This window comes from Berghia stephanieae, chromosome 5 (genome assembly GCF_034508935.2).
Source record: "Berghia stephanieae isolate SIO BIC M18660-M18661 chromosome 5, UCSD_Bste_1.3, whole genome shotgun sequence".
NCBI classification, from domain to species: domain Eukaryota; kingdom Metazoa; phylum Mollusca; class Gastropoda; order Nudibranchia; family Aeolidiidae; genus Berghia; species Berghia stephanieae.
The window spans coordinates 63,922,982-63,950,499 of NC_088364.1; the positions used below are offsets into that span (position 1 = coordinate 63,922,982).

The 27,518-nt window shown below is 35.8% G+C and overlaps 1 protein-coding gene and 1 pseudogene across 2 annotated transcripts in view; one reads left to right on the plus strand and one right to left on the minus strand.

Annotated features, from left to right (window-relative positions):
* Positions 1-1,875: 1,875 nt before the first annotated feature.
* LOC144974189 (lactosylceramide 1,3-N-acetyl-beta-D-glucosaminyltransferase B-like) lies at positions 1,876-5,140 on the plus strand (annotated as a pseudogene).
* Positions 5,141-13,464: 8,324 nt separating this feature from the next.
* Positions 13,465-27,518, minus strand: part of LOC144973389 (aquaporin-8-like) — a 49,822-nt gene continuing 35,768 nt past the window's right edge. For both annotated transcript variants that reach the window (XM_078915751.1, XM_078915750.1), the window contains one exon: positions 13,465-15,626. In XM_078915751.1, the coding sequence (XP_078771877.1) occupies positions 15,584-15,626 (43 nt within the window). In that variant the 3' untranslated portion in view covers positions 13,465-15,583. The remainder of the gene's footprint in view (positions 15,627-27,518) is intronic.

Genomic DNA, 27,518 nt, shown 5'->3' on the forward strand with positions numbered 1-27,518 from the left:
TTGTTTATGAAAGAGAAAGGTACGAGTATTTGTTTGTTTTTAGGGGTTTCACGGCACTTGCAACAAATTATGTAAGGTCATATCAACCCCAATAAAAAGGAGGAAAATAAGATAATTAAAAAGAAATTACTCTTGATCTTTCACGTTCAACACGAGCTATAAAATTAAATTATTTATATTAATTCGTTTTCTTTTCAAACTCATTAAAATTTGCAAAAATTTGCAAAAAATTTTTTGAAGATTCTGCGGCCGCAGTGCAAATCAGTGATATTTTGCGATTTTTTGCGACCGCGAGCGATGCAAAAAAAATCTGCAATGCTAGGTTATAGTTTGATTGAGAGGTGGGGGGGGGGGGGGAGTTGTGGTGCAATGTTCTTATGTCCATTCATGAAATTTAAAACAGTTCTTGTGCTTTCTAAAAATATAAAAATGCCATTTAAACTAATACCAAACAACTTTGGTAAATTCATAGCTATGTGTAGATTGTTATAATTTCTTAATCGAGATCATTTTAAAGAGTAAAATTGACTGCTTCATTTAAAGGGTGTTATCTATAGATAGAATGACGTCTAGACCCACCCTCCACCCGGAAGCATCTACATTGAGCAGTATCCACGAAACGCGTTTTTAATAAGTAACAAAAACAAACAAAAACTCAGGTAGAGTTAAAGCAGTAAGTCTTCAGAGAAGAAATCATATATAAATAAAAAATGAGTTAACAATTTGATAGATATCTTAGAATCATATGAGAATAGTCTTCGTTTCAAAACGCTAGGGTATTGGTCTGAAATGCAAAATAAAGACACACGCATTTCCCTCTGAATGCTAAGAGTATAGTGGTATGACACTCGCTTTCGGATCTGAAGGTCCTGGGTTCGAGCCTCGCTCGGTGCATAGTTGAATCCATGGTATAAGGCGTAAATTCTCTCACCGTACTCATGTGTAAAATGAATAAGTACCTGGTCCTTAACCGCATTGTCTCTGTCGGAAAAATGTATTATCGCCTACCAGGCGTTTTGTCTCGTTCAACATGTTACGTGTTGCTGTTGGTCAGGGACCTCTTGTAAACCGCTTTGAGCATCATAGTGGATATTGCGCTATATTATAAAAGTTCATGTTTAATCACTTACTGATGTACTGTGAAAAAAATGACCCTCATATCGGCAAAAAATTCTCAAGCCTGGGACTTCGAATTAATTAGAATCGATCGATATTTGAAGTACGCGTTCTCTGGCCAAATTTTTAATACATGTTTTTCCACAGTAATGCAGTTAAGTGGTCAAAGTCAATAAATAAATGACCAAAAAATTGCGGTTTTTTATGGGTAATGAAAATACGACTCAAATGGTTCAAGGGGTCACGTCTTTAATCTAAACCAAATAAAATGTAGTTTCAGCTTTAGTTCTTTCCCAGAATTTCTGAACGAACGACCCGAATTGGTATTATTTTGGGATGGATCTCGCAACGAAAAGTGAATTTAAAGTTTAAAAAATCAGAAACGAATTTTCTTTATGTCTCGCCCTTTAAGTTAATAAACCCAACTTTCTCAATGAAACACAATGAAATTCCAACTTTTTCCATACTTTTTAGTATAAATTTTAATTGCCAGCATTAAAATTATTCTGACATCAGGCCGTCTTGAGCAGATGGTTAAGAGTTTTACTTTTTTTCTAATTAAATCCTGTTTTGTCTTCCTCAGATTCTACATCGAAACTGTTCTGTTATTTATCAGTCCTTCGTGCTATTCTTGATCATGAAGGCGGCAATTAAACCAAGCTTCCCAGACAGTTTAAGCTCTGCCAAACATGTCAATTTGTTAAAGAAGAATGTCATTTCAATGTCAGGATTTTCCAATTCACGTAGAGGAAATGCCCATTCATCCTCGTACAAGAAAGTACAGTTATCAGAAGTAATAAAATGTTGGGAGCATTTTGACGTAGATATATCAGCGACATCCGAAAGAAAATCTGAATACTGGTATTTGACAAAGATTGATGGCTTACCATTTAATAAGGAAATCCCTGATCATTCAATATTACAAGAGCCCTATTTCATCCAAATCCCAAGAACCGATTTGAGATGACTGGTGCAGAACTCATCAGTCCGCCCGGGTGTTCCGACCGAACAAAAATAGTTATCTTTATTCTATCCGAGCCGTACAACACGGCATCTAGGCAGGCCATCAGACAAACATGGGGTTATGTGGCCTTTGGGGGATTTTGGCCAATGACAACTTTTAATATGGACATTCAGCTATTGTTTGTCGTCGGTATGTACTTCAACAACGACGAAGGGCGGACAAAACAAACGTCATTGGGTGAATCACAACTGAATGCAGAAGTTAAGATTTACAATGACATATTGCGATTGAATACTGAAGATACATATACAAACTTGACTAGAAAAATGATTTTAGGACTTAAATGGCTAAATAAAAACTGTCCACAGATCAAGTATGTCATCAAGGCCGATCAAGACGTTTTCGTTAAGTTCCTCTGATGTGGCAATTTCTGATGCATTACGGACAACGCAACGCCATATATGGATATGTGCATTTTAATAAACCGTGCAAAGAGATGGAAAATGGGCAATATCAAAATCTGTACTCCCCATTGCTAATTATCCTATTTACACGTCGGGATTCTGTTACGTCATTTCCGCTGATGCTATTGGTAAGATTTTACACAAGTATTATCTTTTCCCTTACGTCGGTGTTGAAGACGCGTTCATTACAGGGATAGTTGCATCCGTGGCAAATGTTGATCGTTACAATGTTACTGGATTTACTTACTGGGATGAGAAAGACGTGGATAACTGTGAGATTGTTATGGATGGAGTCTACGCGACAAACTACTATAACGCCTCTAGTATAAAAGATATGTGGCGGTTGTTTGTAGTAGGAAATACAAATTTCTTATAAATAATATATCGTCTTTATATGAAAATGTCGTTTGTTTTCTGATACACTGTCAAAGCCGATAAATTATGTTCGAAATAATACGATACATCAAACAAATTGTTACCAACGTTGTACTATTTGGCGTAACATTGACTTAGAATTTATTCATGGCACGTTAATTTGATGAAATCTTGTCATTCACTTCTTTAAAGTCAGTGTTTTCAGTGGTTCTAGCCTTTCTTGTCATTATTCGTCAATACATTTAGCATTATTGCAATCTAATTAATGGAAAGAAAAATCTCCCGTCTTTGCTTTTAAATCGCCGAAAACGAGAACTGAAATGCTGGAAAAGAGATTAAACACTGTCAGTTTCAGTACAGAGTAAGACCACCACAGTCTTTATGACGTAACAGAACAGAAGCCTTTAAATTATATGTGCAATTATTATTTTTTAAACAGACCTTAACATCTATTGCACCTATACTATCGCTTTGGCTACATCTTTGTATTTTTGTCACAACTTAAGTTCGATCTCTTTGTGTCTTTTTTTAAAATAAATTAATTTTGTAATGTAGATTGTTCTATTATGGAATTTTTGTGTGAGATTTGGCTACACTTACATTATCCGATAGCCTTCATATTATTTATCTTATACAGGAATTGATTTTATATATTCTTGTTTTAACTCAACACCCTACCCACGATCATTTTGCCAATTTTCCTTCTTGTTCCTATAATTTGGTTCAATAAAATAGTGGAAAGTTACTGAGATCATCACTGTCGTATTACTATATTATGCTACAGAACTATCTTAACTCTATTTTGTCTTATTTCATCTTTAAGTTTGTTTCCATTAATAAGTGGGTTAATTACATGTATTTGATGAAATGATGGTTAAGAATATATAAGCTTTTTTTTTATTTCACCCTGAAAGCAGTTACGTTTTAGCCAATCTTCATAAGGGAGAGAAACAAAACAGTGATTATAAGAATGTCAAACCACTGTTCCTGTTTTGAGTGAGAACGGTGAATTTTGCAAATAGTATAAGAGGGATAGTGGGATACATTTATTGTGACTTTAAAGACATTCGAGAAAATCTGATTTCATCGGGACATTTCAAAGACCCAATTCCAATCGTTAACAGTCACTTATAGCTCAAAATAAAGTCAACTTGACCGATTATCTTAAATCATTCCTAGATTTCAAATTTTGTTCTGATGACTCAACAGTCTCTGAAATTCCACAGGCTGTCTGTCTTCGTCAACAACACATCTGTATTATTTCTTAATCTAATATACGATTCTTTTATCTCTTTGTATTTATTAAACGAGTATTTTATTGTGCCCAATAACACAACGAGCTTGCGATTATGTAGTATTGCACGATGAAAATATAACGAGTTTAATAAATACAAAATAAAATAAAAGAATACGTTTATTCTACCCCTACAAGTAAGATTATTAGATATTTTGTGACCAAATTGCATGATAGTAGTAGACTATTCACCATAATTTGCATTTTTCTTCTTATGCTTGAATGACAATTTGACCTAGATCCATATTAAAAACGTTTAATTTGTATTCATGTGCACCAACAAGTTATTTATAATTACCAATCAGCTGTCTTTTTACACCGGATTTCACACCAATAAAATGTGCGAAAATATTCTTCTATCGTTGAGTCAATTTTTTATTCAAAGAGTTCAAAGCATTATTCGACGATTACGTATTTAATAAGAAATGATAGGGTTTTCCGACGAGAGGGCTGGAAGAATAGGTCTTTAATCTTTACAAAGTATTCCCATTTCCACATTAAGCATGAGAGATTAATGAATGACTGGAATAAAAATAAACTACGACTCGGTAGGAACAATCTCACTGTAACTCAAATTATTTGCACAAAATAACAGCCTACAATTAAAGACTGGAGACGTTTACCCGAAGCAGTTGGCAATTTCTGAGCATTACAGAGCAAGTAAGATTATATTATCAGTGCTCATTATAAGACAGGAGAATAAAAAAAATTAATAGAATTGTTTTATGAAAATATATCTCAGGGTCCCAAGCACAGATTTTAAAACCTGGAAATTTTATTACTTTGTAAGGATTATTATCATTCAAATTGATCAAGTCAATGTTTTATTTCTAATAATAGTGTATTATATATAATTTGATAATGTGGAATTTTAAACAATATTGTAGTAGTGCATATCAATAACATGTGTTATGCTTCATTTTTCGGACGTGATATTTTCTATTTATATTACAAAACGAATAGTCTATTTATGTGTATCGATATAGGTACTCCGTGTTAAATATTACTAAGTCTCTGATATATATATATAGTTTGTTGCAAGCTCTATATATATATTTGTATATGATTTATAGAGCTTGCAACAAACTATCTTATTGAAAGGCCATCAATGAGTGTCTTCCCTGTCAATCTGATGATGTTGTTGATGATGCCGGGTTTGTTTGGGTTTTTTGGGTTTTTTTTGTTTTTTGTTTTTTGTTTTTTTTTTGTGTTTTTTTTTTTTAACGATAACTACTATGTTACAAGTGTGCGTGCATCTTGTGTGAGTGTGTCTATGTCAATATTGTATTGTTATAAATCTGTAACCAAATGACAAATTGCCACTTTATTGGACAATAAGATATATTATTTATTATTATATTATTATTATTATTTATTATTATTATTTATTATTATTATTATTATTATTATTATATTATTATTATTATTATTTATTATTATTATTATTATTATTATTATTATTATTATTATATTATTTATTATTATTATTATTATTATTTATTATTATTATTATTATTATTATTATTATTATTATTATTATTATTATTATTATTATTATTATTATTATTATATTATTATTATTATATTATTATTATTATTTATTATTATTATTATTATTATTATTATCTTTGTATGCATTGCCTTTGGTGCATAACAGTTTTTATACATATGCAACATCGTAAATCTCGAAATTCTTACCAACAACGCAATGATTGACTACTATTTCTGAGGCCAAAACCAACGAGCTAAGGAGATGGATGACCAACAACATCATTATACCCCACTTTCAATAACGGTTTGAAACAGCTTATTGACGACAACAAAGTAACATCATTGACACAGCTCGTAGCCATCGTTAACTTATAGCCTGACACCGAGATCGTAGCCATCGTTAACTTATAGTCTGACACTGAGATCGTAGCCACCGTAAACTTATAGCCTGACTCTGAGATCGTATCCATCGTTAACTTATAGCCTGACACTGAAATCGTATCCATCGTTAACGTATAGCCTGACACTGAGATCGTAGCCATCGTTAACTTCTCCAAATTATAAGTCTTAGAGGGTTCTAGTGTCAAGCAATAAGTTAACGATGGCTACGCTGAGATACACTAGGACTTTAAGTTTGATGTCATCTTTTAGGTGTTTGCACCATCTAGTGAGTTGTCGTTAGCTGTGCTCAAGGAACCAAGTGATTCCATTAGTGGATCTATTGAATAAAACTCACGCTATGTTGTTTTTTGGGGGGTTTTTTGTGGCGAAAGACGTCTTTTGGCGTCATTTTTTTTTGGGTCACTGTTAGGCTATAAGTTAACGATGGCGACGCACGGCTATGATACAATAGAAAAAGACACAAGACATAATAATATAGGGATAGAGGATCTTCACCACGAGATATATAGAAACGGCTGAAGCTGTTAAGACGGATGACATCGTTTACAAAGGATTTAAGTCAATATTCAAGCCCCCATGTTCACCCAACAGTAAATTTGAAACTGGGTCTGTTTGACCTGGTGGAAAGTACGTTGTGAAAGACTAGCGTCTTATCCAAAGGTAACAAGCAATAGTTATTGTCCGTTTTACGCTATAGAAAGCGAGATAAACTCCAGCTTTATGGAACTTACGGCTCCGAAGGACGTGTTTCCATGAAATTTGACTTTCTGAAATAAATTTGTTGTCTTGGTTATGATCCAAAGACAGTCAGTCATTGACATGTTTTAAACTAATTCATCTCGGATTCTCATTTTGAAAGATGGTAATTTTGATTGATTGATTGATTGATTGATTGGTCGATTGATTAACCTGTCTAACATCAAACATACGTGAATGGAACAAACTACCATATGACATAATAAATATCAGAGACAAAATATCATTTCAACGTGTTGTCCACATATACAAAATACCGGGAGGATAGAATGGTTAGAGTTTTTGACAGAATTAGTTTGGTGTGATAGGTATCATTTTTGTGTATAAGATTTGCGTTTTTGTTTTTGTTTTGTTTTTAAGGGTTTTACGGCGCTTCCAGCACATTTAGGTTATATCAGCGCCAGTAAAAAGGAAGAAAATGGGATAGTAAAAAGTTATAGAATTACAATTAAAGCACCCAAGAAAAAGTAAGACGTAGGGGAACTAGGAACAAATAGGGATCAGATGTAGATTCCAAGAGCATACCACCAATGTACTTAGTTTGAGATCACCTATAAGTCTCATCCGGACACAAGCACAAAATCCAACAAAGAGGAACACACTCAAATGCTTACATTATACATTGAAACAATTATAATTATACATAACAGAGAGATGATTCACACTGAAAAAAGCATCATCTCCCAAAACAATAACTATGCATTTGACTGTTTCTCTCCGAGCTAGGACTCCGGCCAGGGCCAGGATAAAACCAAGTAATCTCATTCCAAGACAAAGGCAGAAAGCATGTTGGAAAACAGTTATAAGGGGATAGAAGACACAGTATGTACCCCCCCCCCCCTGCCCACTATGGGAGGTCAGGAACCCCACCCAGAAGATTTGCGTTGATTGGCACAGTGTTCCTATGGCATCTTATGGTCTTGAACTTGAACTTAAACCATAACTGAACGATTTCCTTTCCATTTTACATCAACCTGACAATAGATACAATGAAGTTCCATTCCTGATACTCTGCCCTCAGTTTTAAAATAAACATGTCTGCAAGAAATAATATAAAAAGTTTTAACAGAAAAGAAATTCTAACAATAATAACATCATCATCATCATCATCATCTTCATCATCATCATCATCATCATCATCATCATCATCATCATCATCATCATCATCATCATTCATCATCATCATCACCATCATCATCATCATCATCATCATCATCATCATCATCATCATCATCATTATCATTATCATCATCATCATCATCATCATCATCATCATCATCATCATCTTTTTTCATCATTATCATTGTTGGTGTAAATTAAATTTACCAGATTTATCAATTCATTTCCTTCTCATAACGTCAAATCATTCTTGAATGCGTCAAGTCTTTTGGATGAACCACTTAATCTTTTCAATTTAGAACCCTGTCTGGAATTCGTCATTTCTTCATTAAAGTCTTTGATTTGACTTCAACACGACTTTCGATCTTACCGTTATCATGAAGAGGGAAGACATAACAATGATGATAATTATACCATCGTTATTCTTTCGTTTTGATTGATAACCTTCTTTGTAATTTACTACACGACATAATTAGGAATATGATTCAATAGTCTGATGTCACTTCCGCCCAGCAACCAGCAGCTTGGTTCTAAACAAAGAAAATCGGCGCTTTACTCTTCATGCTGGCTAGAACTTTTTCACATGTCATGTGATGAGAATGAGAATGTATAAAAATCGAAACATGATCAGATTTATAATGTTGTTCTCTAGATACTCCTTTATGCTCGTCGGAGAAGTATTTCATAATGGAGGTGATGGAGATAATGGCGTCGACCAGTGTTCCGATAGTGTAGAACCAGTTACAATGCGTCAATACGAGGGAAGTGACGTCATGACTGTTGAACCCTATTATGGACTGATAACCACGCAAATGCTACATCATTAATAAATTAAACAAAAATAAATAAAAATATAATCTCCTTCATTCATCCCACATGGGAAATTTGTTTTTTTTGTTTGTTTGTTGCTTTAGGTCTCTTCCAACACAATTGAGGTTATATGAGAGACCGCTGAAACAAAAAAACAAGCAATCTAACAAAAATAGTACAAATGTAAATCAAAATCATAACCTAAAGATATCATAAGCTAAATTATAAATAACCAAGAACAAACAGGCAGAAGATTTACAGAAAAAAAAAATATCCCCTGTCAAATATACAATCACAAACCAAAGAAGCAGGATAGGCTAGTAAAGAGAAGAAGAAACGACATCACTATCGGATCGTACACCCATGCGAACATCATAGGTATATGAAATTTGTCTCAAGGGTCTATTCCAAGGGAAGACTAGATTAGCCCAGGCGTCAGCCGCAGTGCAGCGCCGCAACTTGAGCTAGGGCGATGCGACTTTAAATATTTTTTGAGGACTGAGACAACGCTATTAACGGCCATGTACCTACTCATTTTACATCGAGTCATTTGAGAGCCTTTTAAAAGGACTCAGCGATGCGCCGCTTTTCCACTTAGAGCGGGTCTCGAAACAACTAGAACACAGTCGCACAAAAATCAACGACGGGAGCGGGAATTCTTATGTATTAAAATTTCAGTCAATTTATACGTGACCTCCACTCGAAATTTTCTGCTGGAGTCATTGACTATTTATGTATTACGTGTTTGTTAGTACTCTGACTTGCCCCCCCCCCCCCCCCCACCCCTCCCCTACCCCCTTCCCTCCCAAACAAAAAGGAGTAAAATCAAAGTCAAACCAAAATTTGAATAAAAATCCATGAAAAAAAAAACAGCAATGACAAAAATAGACAAAATAAAATAAAGCACAACCATGAAACGTAAAATCAGAAATAAAAACTTTAAAACAGCGCCTACCTCGCATGGGGTTTAAACCGCAGAACCATTGATTACCCGTCATTCACGCTACTTTAATATCACAGAAAATTAACCTTTTACTTGGTATAACTGAATGCTTATTCATATTCAGACTATGTGGGGGCTATGTGGTCTGGTGGTATGACACTCGATTTCGGATCAGAAGATCCCGGGTTCGAGCCTCGTTCGGCGCATAGTTGAATCCTTGGAAAAGGCTCTTTACTCACATTCTCTCACCGTCCTCAGATGTAAAATGAGTACCTGACCGTTAACAACGTCGTCACTGTCGGAAAAAAAATGTAATATCGCCTAGCAGGCGTCATGTCTCGTTCTATATGTTACGTGTTGCTGTTGGACAGGGACCCCTTGTGAAACGAATTGAGCGCGTTTAGTGGATATTACGCTATATAAATGCTCTAGGTTTTTTTTCTAGACTCACGTTTTCCTGTGAACTCAATCTCCTTCTCACCAATGCCTATTCCCCCATTTTTCACTTCCATTAAGAAAAAACATTAAAAAAAAAAAAAAGTAAAACAAGAACAGAAAAAACGAAAAAAAAGCAAACATCCTCGAAATACAAAACAACTAAACTCAAACATATTAACAAACCAAAATCAAACACAAAATAAAGAAAGTAGAAAATATATTCCCCCCCCCCCCAACTAAAACAAATCAAAAGAACCATGAAAACAAAAAACAAAAAACAAAAAAAAAAAAATAAATAAATAAAAATAAACAGCACACAAGAACACACTAATAGACACAGGCAAACAAAACAAGCATACGAACACTCCCTTTAAACAAACAACAAACAAGCTGACAAGTTGTAATGTTTAAATAAAATGTACCGTTTTTATTGAACGAAATAAAACAAAACGGAAGATTTATAGAAAGCAAGCATTTGTTTTTCCGAGTGAACGATATAATATGATGGTGATGATATGATTTTACAATAAACATGAATTTATGTAGAAATTACCCATCACATACAATTAATGCTATAAGTTTAGCGAAAATACTTAGAACCTCCGCCATCCGGATTTACCGTATCTACACACAAAACAATGTATAACCTTGAACCTCTATAGTCTGAATAATCGAATTTTGAGAGAAGTAGAATTATAAAAATGGATTATTAAAAACAAGAACAAAGAGCTGAGTGACGTCAAATTCGTTCCTTCTATACGTTTAAAGTCAAAAGGTAAATCGTTAGCTTTGTATGTAGGTTACTATTGTTATGGAGAGGAACAGAAGTGGTGTATAACCAGAACTCAAACGCATACCATCAAAACGAACCTCCACCTTCATTTAATTTACACGCATGCAGTCTCATACTAAAAATAGATTCGAAAGAAAGCTATTTTTTTCTATTCAATATTCGATCCTTCTAAATTTTTGTTGGTTATATTTTACTATTACTTTACTATTTACTGTAAATATATATTTTTTGGAGGGGGGGGGGGGCGCTAGATACGTCGTAAGCCATGTTAAATTGGGACTTTCGTTATACTTTTTAATTCTTTATTCTTCACTTTTCATAATTTACAAAGGACCGAAAATTGCAATACAGATAGAAACAGATTTTGTTTTGTTTTTAATGATTTTACTCCGCTTTCAACACATTTATGTCATATCAGCGCCAGTAAAATGGAAGAAAATGGGATACTAGAACGTTCTAGAATTATAATTAAAGTACCCATGAAAAAAAAGGAAGACAAAGGGGAATTAGGTCAAAAAGGAAATAAATGTAGATTCCAAGAGCACACAGTTAGTGTACTTGGATTGAGATCACCTAAATGTCTCATCCTGACACAAGCACAGGTCCCAACTAAGAGGAACACACTCAAATGTTTACAAATAATAGGTAAAACAAGGATAATACAGTGCATAACAGAGAGATGATTTACAAGAAAAGGAAATCATCTCCCAAAACTCTGACTATACATTTAACTGTTTCCCTCCCAAGTAGGGTATCCTGCAAGGGTCAGGACAAAACCAAGAAATCACACTCCAAGACAAAGACAAAAGAACATGTTGGATAACAGATATAGAGGGATAGAAGACACAGTAAGCGTCTCCCTGTCCACTGTGGGAAGTCAGGAACCCCACACAGTTGATAAAGATTAATGACCCTCAAGTTTTAATATAAACAATAGGATGATATGGAGGAAACATGTAAAGAAAACACGGAGAATGTCTTGTTAAGGAGCGGTGAATTTGGTTGGAATGTCCAGGAGAAAGTTGAAGAAGACACAGAACAGAATACGGTGGGGATGTACTGTTGAAGCGCTATGTTCCACAAGGAATATTAAAGATTAATAAATGATGATAGGATTATATGACACACAGACAAACACACATGCATGCTTACACCTGCGCACGCGTACACAAGCATACATAAACACAAGGCAAAACTAACTTTCGTAATGTTTAATTATCCTAAATTGAAAGAGATTATGAATTTAAAAGGACTTCTCTGCCGTGCTATAGAATAACACACATTAAGAAAGTTGGCCAGAAAACTCGTCCTTCAAACATCGATCGATTTAAATTACCCTTGTCTTAGCAATAACTTTAAAACCTGGGACTTCGCGAAGTCCCAGTTTTGAAGGTTTTTGTTAAGACGAGGGTCATTTGACTTGGCCAAGTCCCCTGTTTGAAAGTTTTTGCGAAGACGAAGGTCGTTTAAATCGATTGAAATTTGAAGGGCGAGTTTTCTGACCATATTTTAAAAATATGTGTTTTTCAAGAGTACGGCTTTTCTGAGAAATCAATCAAAGTAAAGGTTTTTGCCAACACCAAATATTATGATAAATATCCGAATGCTCAACAATGACATGTAAAGAAAGCCAAACTTAAACAACATTAGTGGTGTTGAGAATTAACAAGTTAACTGCCGTACCATGTGTTTAATATTTTGGCCAGAAAACGTGTCCTTCTAATATCGATCGAAGATTTAACTGAAAGTTCTCTTGACAGAAACTCTCAAACTGTGCGAACTCCCAGGCTTAAGAGTTATTGCCAAGAGGAGGGCTATTTAAATCAATCGATATTTGAAGAACGACCTTTCTGGACAAATTTTTAAATGCACCGTTTGCTAGATTAAGGCTTGTTAACCGGCTAAAATACTCATTTCTGCGATATATATATATATATATATATATATATATATATATATTATATATATATATATACACACACACACACACACATATATATATATATATATATATATATATATATATATATCACACACACACATATATATATATATATATATATATATATATATATATATATATAATATATATATTATATTATATATACATAATGTATACGAAATGCAAGTTGATTTTACTCGTTTTATAATGCTCTGAATTGTGAATTTATTGAGCACTGTCAGAACTACAGCTTATCCATCAATAATATATATATATATATGGATATAGATAGGAAGATAGATAGATAAATAAAGTATCATGAAATTTGTAACCAAAATGGGAAGGGAACAATCTATCTTATCATGTTTTGACTTAAGATGGGAATACAGATTTTTAATGTTTACAATGTGTTCAGTATTCGTCTTATTTCTTGCTTGATTATGCGATTTCGAAAAGATGGATCATATATCTATGTTCAAATGTTATTTTCATGCGTCGATACAACTGCAAAATAAAAAATTAAAAAAGCAACAGATTAATAGAAATGTAAAGAAATATATTTTAAACAAGTGTCTTTATTTGTATTGTTTATTTTATTCTTAATAAAATGTATTCAAACCAACCGGAACAGAAAGAAATAAAAATAGGAATAATTATTATCAATTGTGACTTTAGAATCAATCAAAAAATGTATTTCCTTTTCTATCTAGGGTGATTGAAAAGTAACTCGCTGTGTTAAAATAATTATATTTATTCAAATGTAACATTTTCCCTAATATTTTTGAGTAGGTGCCTTGGTGGCGGCGAAATTCAATATATGTTCTTGTTATCTCTTCAGATTTGTTTATGATATGTTTGTATGTGTGTTGCTTGGTAGATGACAATTAAATCTATGCACTGTGAGTTTGAAATTTCAAAGCCCTACAAAATAGCTAGACGTCACTACCCTACGCTACAAGAACGTGCCCAGTTAGCGGAATGTTACAAAGTTTGGAGATTCGTTGTTCAAGTCCAGCGATGGCGAAGAACCATTAAAGAAAGACATGCTGAAGCCGATGCTAAGACGATCAGAAATTGTCATGAAAAACTCATCACCATAGGATCGGTGATCTGATACTCGAAGAAGCGGAACTCAATTTGTTTTGAAATCAGTTGATGCGGTTCCCGTGTAGACCTGTGAAGCTCGTGTTGAATGCTATTTCCCGTGTAGGCCTGAGAAGCTGGTGTCTAATGCTGGTTCCCGTGTAGGCCTGAGAAGCTGGTGTCTAATGCTGGTTCCCGTGTAGGCCTGGGAAGCTGGTGTCTAATGCTGGTTCCCGTGTAGGCCTGGGAAGCTGGTGTCTAATGCTGGTTCCCGTGTAGGCCTGGGAAGCTGGTGTCTAATGCTGGTTCCCGTGTAGGCCTGAGAAGCTGGTGTCTAATGCTATTTCCCGTGTAGGCATGAGAAGCTGGTGTCTAATGCTGGTCCGGTGTCGCAAGCTAGTGCCGTGTTGGCCTGAGAAGCTGTGCACTTTCTTCTCATAAGCACTACTTGATGAGTGGTTTTCCAAAACTCCCTAACTCCGTTTTCCCCCATTTTGAAATATTGAGGATTATTTCCCCTAAAATTATTTTATCATATTTAAACTTCAAATTCACACAAATCTAGGGAATTCGTATGCCAATTGATGTTTAAAATAAAATTTACATTTCAATTATCTCATGGATGGAAAATCTAAAAAAAGTAGAAAAAAAAATCGGCTAAACAAGTTTTGGAAAACCAGCTTTTTAATTATTGTATGGATTATAGTTCAGAAATAGTTTACAGCTTTATAAAAATAAGGAGTTACTTTTCAATCACCTGATATATTCTTAGAATGATTACGGCGAAACATGACGTTGATTCAAACTTAACTAAATAAACAATTATGACCAAATCCAGTTTTTCATTTCTTTTCTCCTTTTCAAAAGCCATTTGTTTTTACAAATTTGTTTATTATAAGTGTCTTATGTCGGAATTAATTTGTTTTCCCATGGACACAACTAAAAGGTTAACATCACCGTTTGCCAAATTAATATTTTTTAAAACGACCTATTCTGTCGTACAATGACAAAACGCCTTTTTTCATTTTGATCAAAACATCCTTTAATCAATGAATCAGAACAACTACTCAAAAAGTCTTAAATCAGGTTTTTCAAAGCGGCCTCGGGTTTACACTTTTATCATAACGCTCCACGCATGGTCTGCATTAGGAAGAAACCGGTCAAGCTTCATATGCATGAAATAACGCTTATGGCGAAAATTGTGTCATTGACTTAAAACGACGTGTACATATATGCAGGTCTTCTACTCCTTCATTAGTTATTTTGTGGAACATTTGCCACAAGATTGTTATATTCATTTAAGCCAGACCCCCAAATCAGGTCGCAAAATGGGTATCTTGACAGATAATTTATATTTTTCACCAAAATGTTGTTTTTGAACCTATATTGACGATACAGAGCGATTAAAACCGCCCAAAATAGGTAGATATATAATTATTTTTTTTCGAAAGTACAGAAACCGCCCCTTAATCAAATTAAAAGATTCCTGGCCAAAAAGCACGAAGTATATTCTATCATTGCACGACTGTATTTGTATCTACAATTCTTCTACATAACAGCCTCCCCATCTCTCGTCAGATCATGTCACTTTCTCTAATATTCCATGACGATCTTTGTCGGGCCCGCCAGCAGAAGTCTGTGAGAAAAAGAAGTAAACAGGATTTTAAAATAACAATAGTAAAGAGCTAGGGAGAAAAAAAAAATCAAATTTAAAATATTAACGGAAAGAATTATGAAAATTCCACAAGTTACCGATCGAAATCTTGAATACTTGCATTTAGAAATAATATGGCAAAAAAAACTCATCGTTCAAATATCGGTCGATTAAAGTTACCCTCATCTTGGTAAACACTCTTAAACCTGGGACTTTGCAAAGGACCAGTTTTCTGACCAAATATTCAAATATGAGTTTTTCCAGAGTACGGAATTTGACTGGTTAAAAGAAAAGGCAATTCTTTTAGATCCAAAGTCTGCCGTTATCTATTTTGATGCAATCGAGAAGATCTTTTATTAAAAATAGAAATACGCTCGAGCACGGAAATCTCGAAAAAGTCGGGACCGGGCCTATTTGTTTGAGATTTCCGTGTTTTCAAGTTTTCCGTGTTGAGTATTTTACAAAGGATATGAGGGAGGTAAATGTGGGTGGTCTTGATAAAAGTCATATTATAATGGTAACGTTATTGTGAACTCTGTGAATAGTCGAGCGTGAGACAATTCAATTTCCTTTTATTGGTCATCTTTTACAAAATTACGAAGAGAGTTTTCACTGGCGTTGCGTTTATTGCGTCTTGTCTTGTTCAATTCCAGAAATGGAATAACAATTCCCACTGCGTGTGCTTAATAAAAAGACAAAGCCATCTTATCGCATTGTGGATTACACACTCAGCACGTGACGTCATTACCTACGAATCCGGTACATATCTAAAATCACTATCATTACTCACTTTGGGTGTTGTTGTTTTGATTTATCTGTATTTGGATTGAACAAGGCAAAATAAAAAAACAATAAACGTGTTTTTCCCCAGTGTACGCCAGGCCCACGCAAGTTGTTGTTTTTAAGGGTTTTACGGCGCATGCAACACATTTAGGTTGTATCAGCGCCAGCACACGCAAGTTTCACATTATTATGTAAACAATTTTATCGGCCCAACCCACCGTTCAACACATCCAAATTTCACAATAACATGTAAACAACTTTATCGACCCAGCCCACCGTTAAAAAAGAAATCTTAACGAAATCAGTGATTGTAAGTCTTCCACATGTGTAATGTCTTCAGCGCTGGAAGGCTGCTTTTCACAGAGAAAAGTAAACTAAAGAGAGAGGGGATTGCTTTCACACAGTGCCATCTATGTAATAAATGATAATGATCTCGTCCCACCTACCTCGCCCCAAATTGTTTGTATAATTTTAAAAGGTAACAGCTAGGACTTCGCAATCACTGCCCGGCTAGTCTCCCGATTGAGTGATGGGTGGTGTGCGTAAGACGCTGGTCAAACATGCTATGCGATCCCCCCTTAGTTCAGCATGTACACACACACACACCACCACACTCTCACACACACACACACACACACATATATATATCTTCTTCTTCTAGGTTCCATGCCTGGTCCAGGCTTCGGATACTGCATGAATTATCTCTCTCCTTTCTTTCCTGTCTCTTGCTTTTTCAATCAGCTCTTGGATTGTTAGGTTGGTGAAGCCCTTCAGTTGGTCTATGAGTGTTTTTCTTTGTCTCCCCCGGGCGCGTTTACCAGGTATTTTTCCACAACTTGCCAGGTATTCATTCTTATCTTTCCTTACTATGTGTCCGAAAAAGGATAGTTGTCGATCCACTATTAAGGGCATTAGTTTCCTTTGTTGGTATGTTTGTTTTAGCACTTCTTCGTTCGTTTTGTGTGCAGTATACGATATTCTCTGCATCCTTCTCAAGCACCACATTTCAAAAGCTTCAATGTTCTTTTGTGTTTCTGCATTTGTAGTCCAGCTTTCGCATCCGTATAACAAGATTGGCCACACGTAGCACTTCAAGACTCGGAATCTAATCCCGAACGACATCTGTTTGTTTTTCAAAATGTTTCCCATGTCCATGAAGGCCTGTTTGGCTTGAGTTATTCTTGCTCGTATGTCTCGGTTACATCTTCCATCTGTTGTCACTATTGAACCTAGGTATTTAAAACTTTCTACGTTGGTAAGTTGCTCGCCGTGAATCGTTATATTGCAGGTGTTGTTGTTTTCTGGGTTTTTCTGTATTACCATGCATTCCGTTTTGGTGATATTCACTTCCATTCCCTTGGCTTCACTATCTACTACCACTTTGTCAACAATCTTTTGAAGTTGGATTTCTGATGTTGCAATGAGTACCGTATCGTCTGCGTATCTTATATTATTTATGTTGTGACCTCCTACTTTTATTCCCTCCATATTATTTATGCCCCTCATGATTGTTTCTTGGTATAGATTAAACAGATCTGGTGAGGCAACACACCCTTGACGGACTCCTTTCTTAATAGGAATGGAATTTCCTGTAGAGTTTCCGATTTTGATAGATGCCTGCTGGGTGTAGTATAATGTTTGCATGAGTCTGAGGTCTTTCTCATCAGCGCCAATGGAGTGCAGTTGTTTTAGTATTTCTTCGTGGCGTACTCTATCAAAAGCTTTTTTGTAGTCGACAAAACAGAGGTATAGTGGGGTCTGAACCTGTATAGCTCTTTCACTTAAAACACGGAGGAGGTATATTGCGTTCCTTGTCCCTCTGTCAGGTTGGAATCCATATTGTTCTTCTGCTATTTCGGGGTTAATCTTATTCCTTAGCCTGTTGATAATTATACGCAACAGTATTTTGTTGATGTGGCTTATTAAACTTATAGTTCTAAAATTTTCGCATCTGACTGCACCTGCTTTCTTTGGTATTGCTATGAAAATAGAGTTACAGAGATCTTCTGGAATTTTCCCAGTATTGTATATATTGTTGAATAATATGTGAAGTTCATCAATTGCTAGATCTCCTAGGCTTTTTAATACCTCTACAGATATTTCATCAGGGCCTGTTGCTTTACCATCCCTCATTCGTTCCATGGCATGTTCAATTTCACTTTTGGTGATGTTTGGTCCGCTTAATGGTTCTTTGAATTTCAGTGGTGGTTCATTTCTATTTGGATCATTGTACAGTTCGCCTATGTATTCTACCATCGGCTTTCTATATGTTGTTCTTCAAATAGCAGTTCCCCTTGTTTGTTTTGGATACAACTTCCTGCTGCTTTGCTTTTCCTTTTCCCTGATAGTTCTTTTATTCTTTGGTGAGCTTGTTGGGGTTGGGTTTGTATTCTCTTTCGATTTCGCAGCATTTCCAGTCTAGATAGTTCTCGTGTGCCTCGATGCATTTGGATTTAATGTGGTTGTTCAATGTTTGGTATTCTGCAGACCCTCTGTTGCATTTTCGTCTTTCTTCAAATAGGTTTAGAATTTCATTTGTCATCCATTCCTTTTTGCTGTTTATTTGAGCTATTGGTAAATGCTTTTCTGCAGTTGCTTTGACACACTTTTGGAATATATCAAATTGTTTTTCACATTTTTCGTTATCAGGTTCACTTTGGCTTTGTATCATGAGTGCATTTTCAAATTCTTCTCTCATTTTTGTTTGTATGCCATTGTCTTTGCATAACCTGTAATCCCTCTTTATTCTACCAGCTGTTCTCTGAATAGCTTTAAACTTTATCCTTACTGTACAAACAACTGGGACATGGTCACTGTCTACATCGGCGCCTGGATAGGTTTTGCAATTTAATATGCCATTTCTGAATCTTGATGATACTGCTATAAAGTCTATCTGGTTCCTTGCTCTGTCCCTGGTGATTGCCATGTCCAGGTTCTTCTTGGTGTTGTTGAAACCAGGTGTTTGAAATCATTAATTTATTTGTTCTACACCAATCTGCCCAGATGTTATATATATATATATCAAGGAATTTACCCAATGGAAACCGTACGGTGCTCTTATTGGCTAACCAACCAGCGGCCTCGATGAGAAAAATATCCGCCATTTTGATGTTGGCTGGGAATCGCGTTACTATAGTAAACAAGCGCTGATCGGCCGTTCATGAAAACAAGTTGCTGCTCGCTCGTTTAACTCAAAATTATTCAAAACGATCTCTCTAAAATGATATAAATGTGACTTCTTAAGGTTTTCTTCACGGTCAAAACCACACAACATTCTATTAATGATTACGTCCGAGGCAAAAAGGAATATTGACAGGTCGACCGAGAGTTGAACTCGTGAGCCGACAAACATCAATGCGAAGTGTAGCGAGAGTCAAGCTATTGTTTGTCTTGTCCTATTCTATATAGAGAAAAGGATTAAATAGTATAGCCTCGTGTGTGAGTGGTTGCATGTCATAGTCTTGTTTTTAAATTGTTTCTGTTGTTTATGTGTGTAGTGATGACTCTCTCACACTCAATTTCAATGCCGAAAGAGGAATTCCCGCACACAAGAAAGGGGAATTGGGGTGGTATTTGGCATACATATTGTATAGTATTTAGTTCTAAATAGATAACTGATTAGAATTTTATTATGATATATAAACACAATGCCAAATACAATTCCGAAGTTTCCTTATTTCAAATGAAGTAAAGCTCCAAAACCTAATGGTAGTGATTGTAGTACTGAGTGTTAGTGAGGTGATGTGGTGTTGGTGGTGGTTGTAGTTGTAGTAGTAATAGTGATGATGATGTGGTGGTGGTGATGATTGTAGTTGTAGTAGTAGTGGTAGTGATGATGATGTGGTGGTGGTTGTAGTAGTAGTGGTAATGGTAATGATATGGTGGTGGTGGTGGTTGTAGTAGTAGTGGTCGTGATGATGATGTGGTGGTGGTGTTTGTAGTAGTAGTGGTAATGATGCGGCTATGTGGTCTAGTAGTATGACACTCGCTTCCGGATCGGAAGGTCCTGGGTTCGAGCCTCGCGCTCGGCGCATAGTTGAGTCCTTGGAAAAGGCTCTTTACTCACATTCTTTCACCGTACTCAGGTGTAAAATGAGTACATGGCCGTTAACAGTGTTGTCTCTGTCCAAAAAATTGTAATATCACCTAACAGGCGTCATGCCCCGTCCTACATGTTAAACGTTGACCAGGGACCCCTTGTAAAGCGCTTTGAGCACATTTAGTAGATATTGCACTATATAAAGCTCAATTTAAAAAAATATATATTTCAATGATGATGATATGGTGGTGGTGGTTGCAGTAGTAGTAGTGGTAGTGATGATGATGTGGTGGTGGTTGTAGTAGTAGTGGTAGTGATGATGATGTGGTGGTGGTTGTAGTAGTAGTGGTAGTGATGATGATGTGGTTGTGGTGGTTGTAGTAGTAGTTGTAATGGTGATGATATGGTGGTAGTGGTGGTTGCAGTAGTAGTGGTAATGGTAATGATATGGTGGTAGTGGTGGTTGTAGTAGTAGTGGTAATGGTAATGATATGGTGGTGGTTGTAGTAGTAGTGGTCGTGATGACGATGTGGTTGTGGTGGTTGTAGTAGTAGTGGTAGTGATGCTATTGTGGTGGTGGTTGTAGTAGTTGAGGTAGTGATGTGGTGGTGGTTGTAGTAGTAGTGGTGGTTGTGGTAGTAGTGGTAATGATGATGATATGGTGGTGGTGGTTGCAGTAGTAGTTGTAGTGATGACGATGTGGTTGTGGTGATTGTAGTAGTGGTAGTGATGATGATGTGCTGGTGGTGGTGTAGTAGTAGTGGTAGTGATAATGATGTGGGGCTGGTGGTTGTAGTAGTAGTGTTAGTGATGATATTGTGGTGGTGGTTGTAGTAGTAGATGATGTGGTGGTTGGAAAACACATTACAGGTTATTATAATACATGATTACACACATTCTCTAACTTCATTTTTTGACAGCTTCGTTGTGCCATAAATATACGCAACAGTTCTGAAACATTTTATTGTGGATTTTGATATTGTTTGTTGTTTTTCTTGTGTCGTTATGTTGACATAGATACCGAATGAATGGTAATTACTACATTCTCAGCCAACAACAAAATGGCGCTGAATGCTTTCATTGGTGGACACTTTTTAGGCTTCGTACGTATTCTCATTCGTTTAATTCTATGATATATATATATATATATATATATATATATATATATATATATATATATATATATATATATATATATATATATATATATATATGTGTGTGTGTGTGTGTGCCACACACGCACGCCTAACACACTAACTAGACTGACACCCTAGCAAGAGGAGAGCTACCTCTTTCTAGGCTGACACTTAGCGCTACGGAGAGAACGATAGCATCTTTCGTTTCCGTTCAAGTTCAACACAAATAAAAATCGCGAAAAATTTCAACGGGAAAGTCCAGTGTGTTTGAGATTTCGATGTTGGCCCGGGAAAGTGTTCGACATTTCGATGTTGGCCCCGGAAAGTGTTCGAGATTTTCGTTTTGCCAATATTAACAAAATAGATCAAAACGGGGAATTGTACCGAGTTTGAGATTTCCGTGATTTCGAGATTTGCGTGCTCGAGATTTCCGTGCTCGAGTGTATATACTTTAAGAGATCCTTTTAGTAGAAACTATCGTTCATTATATTATGGTGAAATACTCATTGAAATCAGAGATGAATGGGGTAATGTTTGTTCTCATAACGGTGTGTCTTTTTTACGAAACCCGCCGAAACCCGACGAAACCCACCGAAACCCGACGAAACCCGACAAAGTTATGGGAAGTAGGTAGCAGTGGGGAGTGAACCTGGGACTCGGGGAAGTGTACACCATTAGGGAGGGAACCTGGGACTGGGTTTCGAGGGGTTTCGTAAAAAAACAATTAGTGCTTTTTTAAGAAACCCGCCGAAACCCGACAATATCCGGCAAAGTTATGGGAAGTAAACTGTGGGGAGTGAACCTGAGACTACAGTTATCGGCGGGTTTCGTAAAAAAGCAATAATTACTTTTCTACGAAACTCGACGAAACACGACGAAACCTGACAATATCCGACAAAGTTATGGGAAGTAGGCAACAGTGGGAAGTGAACCTGACACTCTAGGAGTTGGACGCCAATGGGGAGTGAACCTGCGGCTTTGTGAAAAGGATATCAGTGGGAAATATACCTGGGACTAAAGGGAGATGGATACCATTGAGAGTTGAAGCCGGACTATGGGAGTTGTGTACCAGAGGAGAATGAAACTGACATTATAGGAGGTGGGCGCCAGTAGGGAGTGAACCTGGGACTATGTATAAAGGATATCGGTGGGAAATAGACCTGGGACTGTGGGAGATGGATACCATTGGGAGTTGAAGCCGGACTATGGGTGTTATGTAGCAGAGGAGAATGAACCTTCCCTGAGTCCCAGGTTCAATCCCCAATGGCGCCCACCTCCTATAGTGTCAGGTTTATTCTCCTGCGGTACCCAACTCCTATAGTTCGGCTTCGATTCCCACAGGTATCCATTTCACAAAGTCCCTGGTTAACTCCCCACTGGTGTGCATTTCCCTGAGTCCCAGGTTCAATCTCTATCGGTGCCCACCTCCTATAGTGTCAGGTTCATTCTCCTATGGTACCCACCTCCCATATCCAGCTTCAACTCCCAATGGTATCCATCTCCCTTTAGTCCCAGGTTTATTTCCCACTGATATCCTTTTGTACATAGTCCCACGTTCACTCCCCACTGGCGCCCACCTCCTATAGTGTGAGGTTAATTCTCCTCTTGTACCCAACTCCCATAGTCCGACTTCAATTCCCAATGGTATCCATCTCCCATAGTCCCAGGTTCATTTTCCACTGATATCCTCTTCCCATAGTTCCAGGTTCGCCCCCCACTGGTGTACACCTCCCTGAGTCCCAGGTTTACTCCCCATTTTTGTCTAATTCCATAACTTTGTCGGATATTGTCAGGTTTCGGCGGGTTTCGTTAAAAAAGTAATTATTGCTTTTTTGCGAAACCCACCGATAACCATAGTCTCAGGTTCACTCCCCACTGTTGCCTACTTCCCATAGCTTTGTCGGATATTGTCAGATTTCATCGTGTTTCGTCGGGTTTGGTAGAAAAGTAATTATTGCTTTTTTACGAAACCCGCCGATAACTTTAGTCTCAGGTTCACTCCCGACTGGTGTACACTTCCCTGAGTCTCAGGTTCACTCCCCACAGTTGTCTACTTCCCATAACTTTGCCGGATATTGTCTGGTTTCGCCGGGTTTTGGCGGGTTTCAGCGGGTTTCGTAAAAAAGCACTAATTCTTTTTACGAAACCCGCAAAACCGAGTCCCAGGTTCAATCCCCAATGGTGCACATTTCCCTGAGTCCCAGGTTCACTCCCCACATTATTTTGGAGTTGCAATAACCCGTCATAAAATTGTGTTAAGATTATTTTTACATTGATTATGTTCCTCATAAGAAAACACAACTTATATAAGGGGCACAATCATTAAAATAATGGTAAACTCAATTAGTAAATAAAGAGTTGTCCCCTACACATACATACATACATACATACACACACACACACACACACACACACACACACACACACACATATATAGGACAACTATACTGTAAGGACAATCATATGGAATCTTCAGGCAACGCTAGTGGGGGCCAACAAAAAATATAGAAAATTTACACCAAAATAACAGCAGGGGCATTATTATATGGCAAGATCTACCTTTTTAGAGAGTGATTGTGAATTCTGGGTCCAAAAAATATTTAATGATTATTATTATCAGCAGTGAATAGGAGTAGCCAAGAAACGGAAAGGACGAGTAGTTAGATATTCTAAAAACTGACCTTATAGTGATTGATTCAGGATGATTTCATTAGAAGCTTGATTAATGAATGTACATGTAAAATGATGATGAAGATGATGGTGAACAATTAGATGAAGGGGAAAGGAGATGTAAAATATCAACAAAGGGAGGTAATCTGCGGAGGATGATCCCAAGAAAAAGATGAATACCAAAATATCTACTAAGGGATACAATAGTCGGATTTTTAATAAGGGGCGCACCTTTGTCTTTTTTTATCAACTGTTCACAATGTACAGCTGCAAAAATTTGTATGAACCTCTGGATCATTTTGTCCTAGTAAAATATATTTTTTCACGAATTTTAAAACAATAGGAAAGAATTTCGCTTATTACAGCTATATTAAAATCGATAACTAGTAAGTATTGGAATCTAAATATGATTATAGTTTCAAAAATATGATTTTCCGCTTATCCATTTTGAAAGAATTTGTTAAAATGGAATGTTCGGTTAATTGAAACTTATATGATGTTCGTACAGAATCCGAATATGAAGGAACGACAGACATGTTTACATTTTATAACAATCAATATACGTTATTGATGAATACAAATGAAAGTGAACATTACGCTCTTCCAACATTATTTTGATTTCAAATCTTTGAGAAATAGCTTGTTCTTTATGCCAAAGAGGATTACATAAATTTAATGTAGACCAGTCAAAAGTAGAAATTCATCAATTTATGATACAATGTTTCCACAAATATGTGCTTGTGTTCAACAACAATAACATGCAAAACTGAGGGTTGATAGTGAAATTCCAATTCCATAGCTGTCCTCTTTAATTAATGACTTATCGATAGATAAAAGTGGACTTCTTTTCGCAGCCTTACGAGAGGGGAACCGATAGAGATTCCGTATCATATCTTATTGTTTAAGAGCTTATAGGTTTAAAAGAAAACTTAAAATGCTGTGTGAAACGTTCATGCATAGATACAATTTTTCAAAGTTAAATATAAACATTCATTGTTAATTTGACAATTTTGAGTATTTAATCACTAGTTCAAATGAGTTAAAGCTAGAGCTTCATATCAGTCTTCGGTAATTGTGACGTGATGTAAATAAAAAGCCATAAATTACAAAGTCAAAATGGGATGCAAACTACATTAGTTGTTACTTTATAACAGTTAATGTGTGTTGCTTTTATTCGGAAAATAGTATGATATGAACTCATAACCACTAGCCGGAACTACCGTGTCACAAGATTATTTTGAAAAACGATGAATTCATCTTACTTTGTGGTGCGAAAATGTTTACATTTTTAGCAGAGTAAAATCTCTCATTTTATGACAGGAGTTTTAAAGTAGATTTTTATAGGTCGTGAAGAAGAAATCTTTTTTTGTGATATGGCATCATAATACGGGCCAAAATGTTTATTCAGTTAATAGAAATTGATTCGGAGGTTGACACAAAGTTTTACAACTTTTGATAGAAGGACATCTGAGAAAAACTAGAAAAACATGCGCCATTCATAAAAAATCTGACTACTATACTATAGTTCATTCCTTACAGTCAATGAGTAGCATCAGAATCAGATCCATAGTTCCCTTCCATGTAGTCAAGAGTTAATTAATAGAGTTACTTCTCAGATCATTGAGACAAAACTATATATTCAGACTACTAGTACAATCCTTTCAGTCAATGGATCCATAATTCCCTCCCATAGTCATAGAGATAATTAGAGTGATTGAGTTGGGTGAGTGTAACTGTTGTAACAGTAACATCTCAGATCATTTTGATCCATGAGGCAAAACTATATATTCAGAGTACTAGTCCCATACGATTGACAGTCATATCAGCAACACCAGATCCATGTAATGGGCATAACTATATATTCAGAGTCCAAGTTCCATCATATATGGTAATATCAGACCCATTTACTATTCTAGTCTAGCTATCTAGCAATAGCAATGACTACTATCTATCAATCTAGCAACTGTTGTTAGTAGTAGAAAGGACTGTTCAAGTTGTGAAGTTGACGTGACGAGCAAAGGGCCCTCTAGACTTATACACTAGTCTAATACAATAAAGTCAATATTTATCAGTTAACCATATAGAAAAAAAGACATAAATATAAAACCACAAGCCATAATAAAATAAGAAACAAATCCGAATCAGGATGTCGGAGTCTGATCACCATATCTGTGCGACTCGACAGAGCAAGCACGACAATGGGTCCAACAACTATCGTCTGCAGGAACTACAGCCAGATGCTAATTCTAAACATTTCTTAAATAATAATTATTACGCAATTATTATTGGTACTTACCACTTTTCAAAGATTCTGGTTCGATAAATTAGCCATAGATCTATCAAGTTATTAAAAGGAATTGAAAGCAGATTCGTACTTTCGATTTTAAAAAATGAAAACAAACCCAATCACTCAATTTGTAAGAGGGCGTCATAAAAAATAGTTCATACTTTCCAGTAAAATTGTTGATAGTTCACTACTTTTTATATATTTTCATATCATTCAAGATATAAGAAATATTATTTAAAACTTATGGTCGCCAACTAAACAATTTCTTATAAAGTACCGAAATTATAAGAACAGAATCAATTATTGCGCATTCAAGGAAATTGCACCAAGGCAGAAAAGGAGTAGTTTTGCTTGAAATCGTTATCCAACCAATGGCCCCCACTTGCAGGGGCTGAATATTCCACATGTCAATCCTTTCAGTATAGTAATCCTTGATATATATATATATATATATATATATATATATATATATATATATATATATATATATATATATATATATATATATATATTAAAACAAAGTATTAAAGGGAGAGAACTCTTTATTTACTAATCAACCCTACTACCATTTCAATGGTTGTGCCCCTTGAATCAGTCGTGTGTATTTTTTTTTTCTCTCCGACACGCAGTGGAAACAATTCGTGTTACTTAATGCAGCGGGTAAACAAAAGATTGAAATGGAATCTTGAAAAAGCGCCATTTAAATGACTATTTACACAATTTACATATTTTCTTGTTTTACCTTTACTGAATGGAATGTTCATTACGATGAAACAGATCGTATTCCAAATTAAAATTCATAAATATCGTATTTACAATGAAAATAAATGAATACCATAATATGAATAAATCTATATTGAATATGAGAACTCGATACAGAACATAGTACAACATAGCATGCCTTTATATTAAAAAAAAATAGAAACAGTAATCGAAAGAGTCTGAATTTTAAGGCTCAC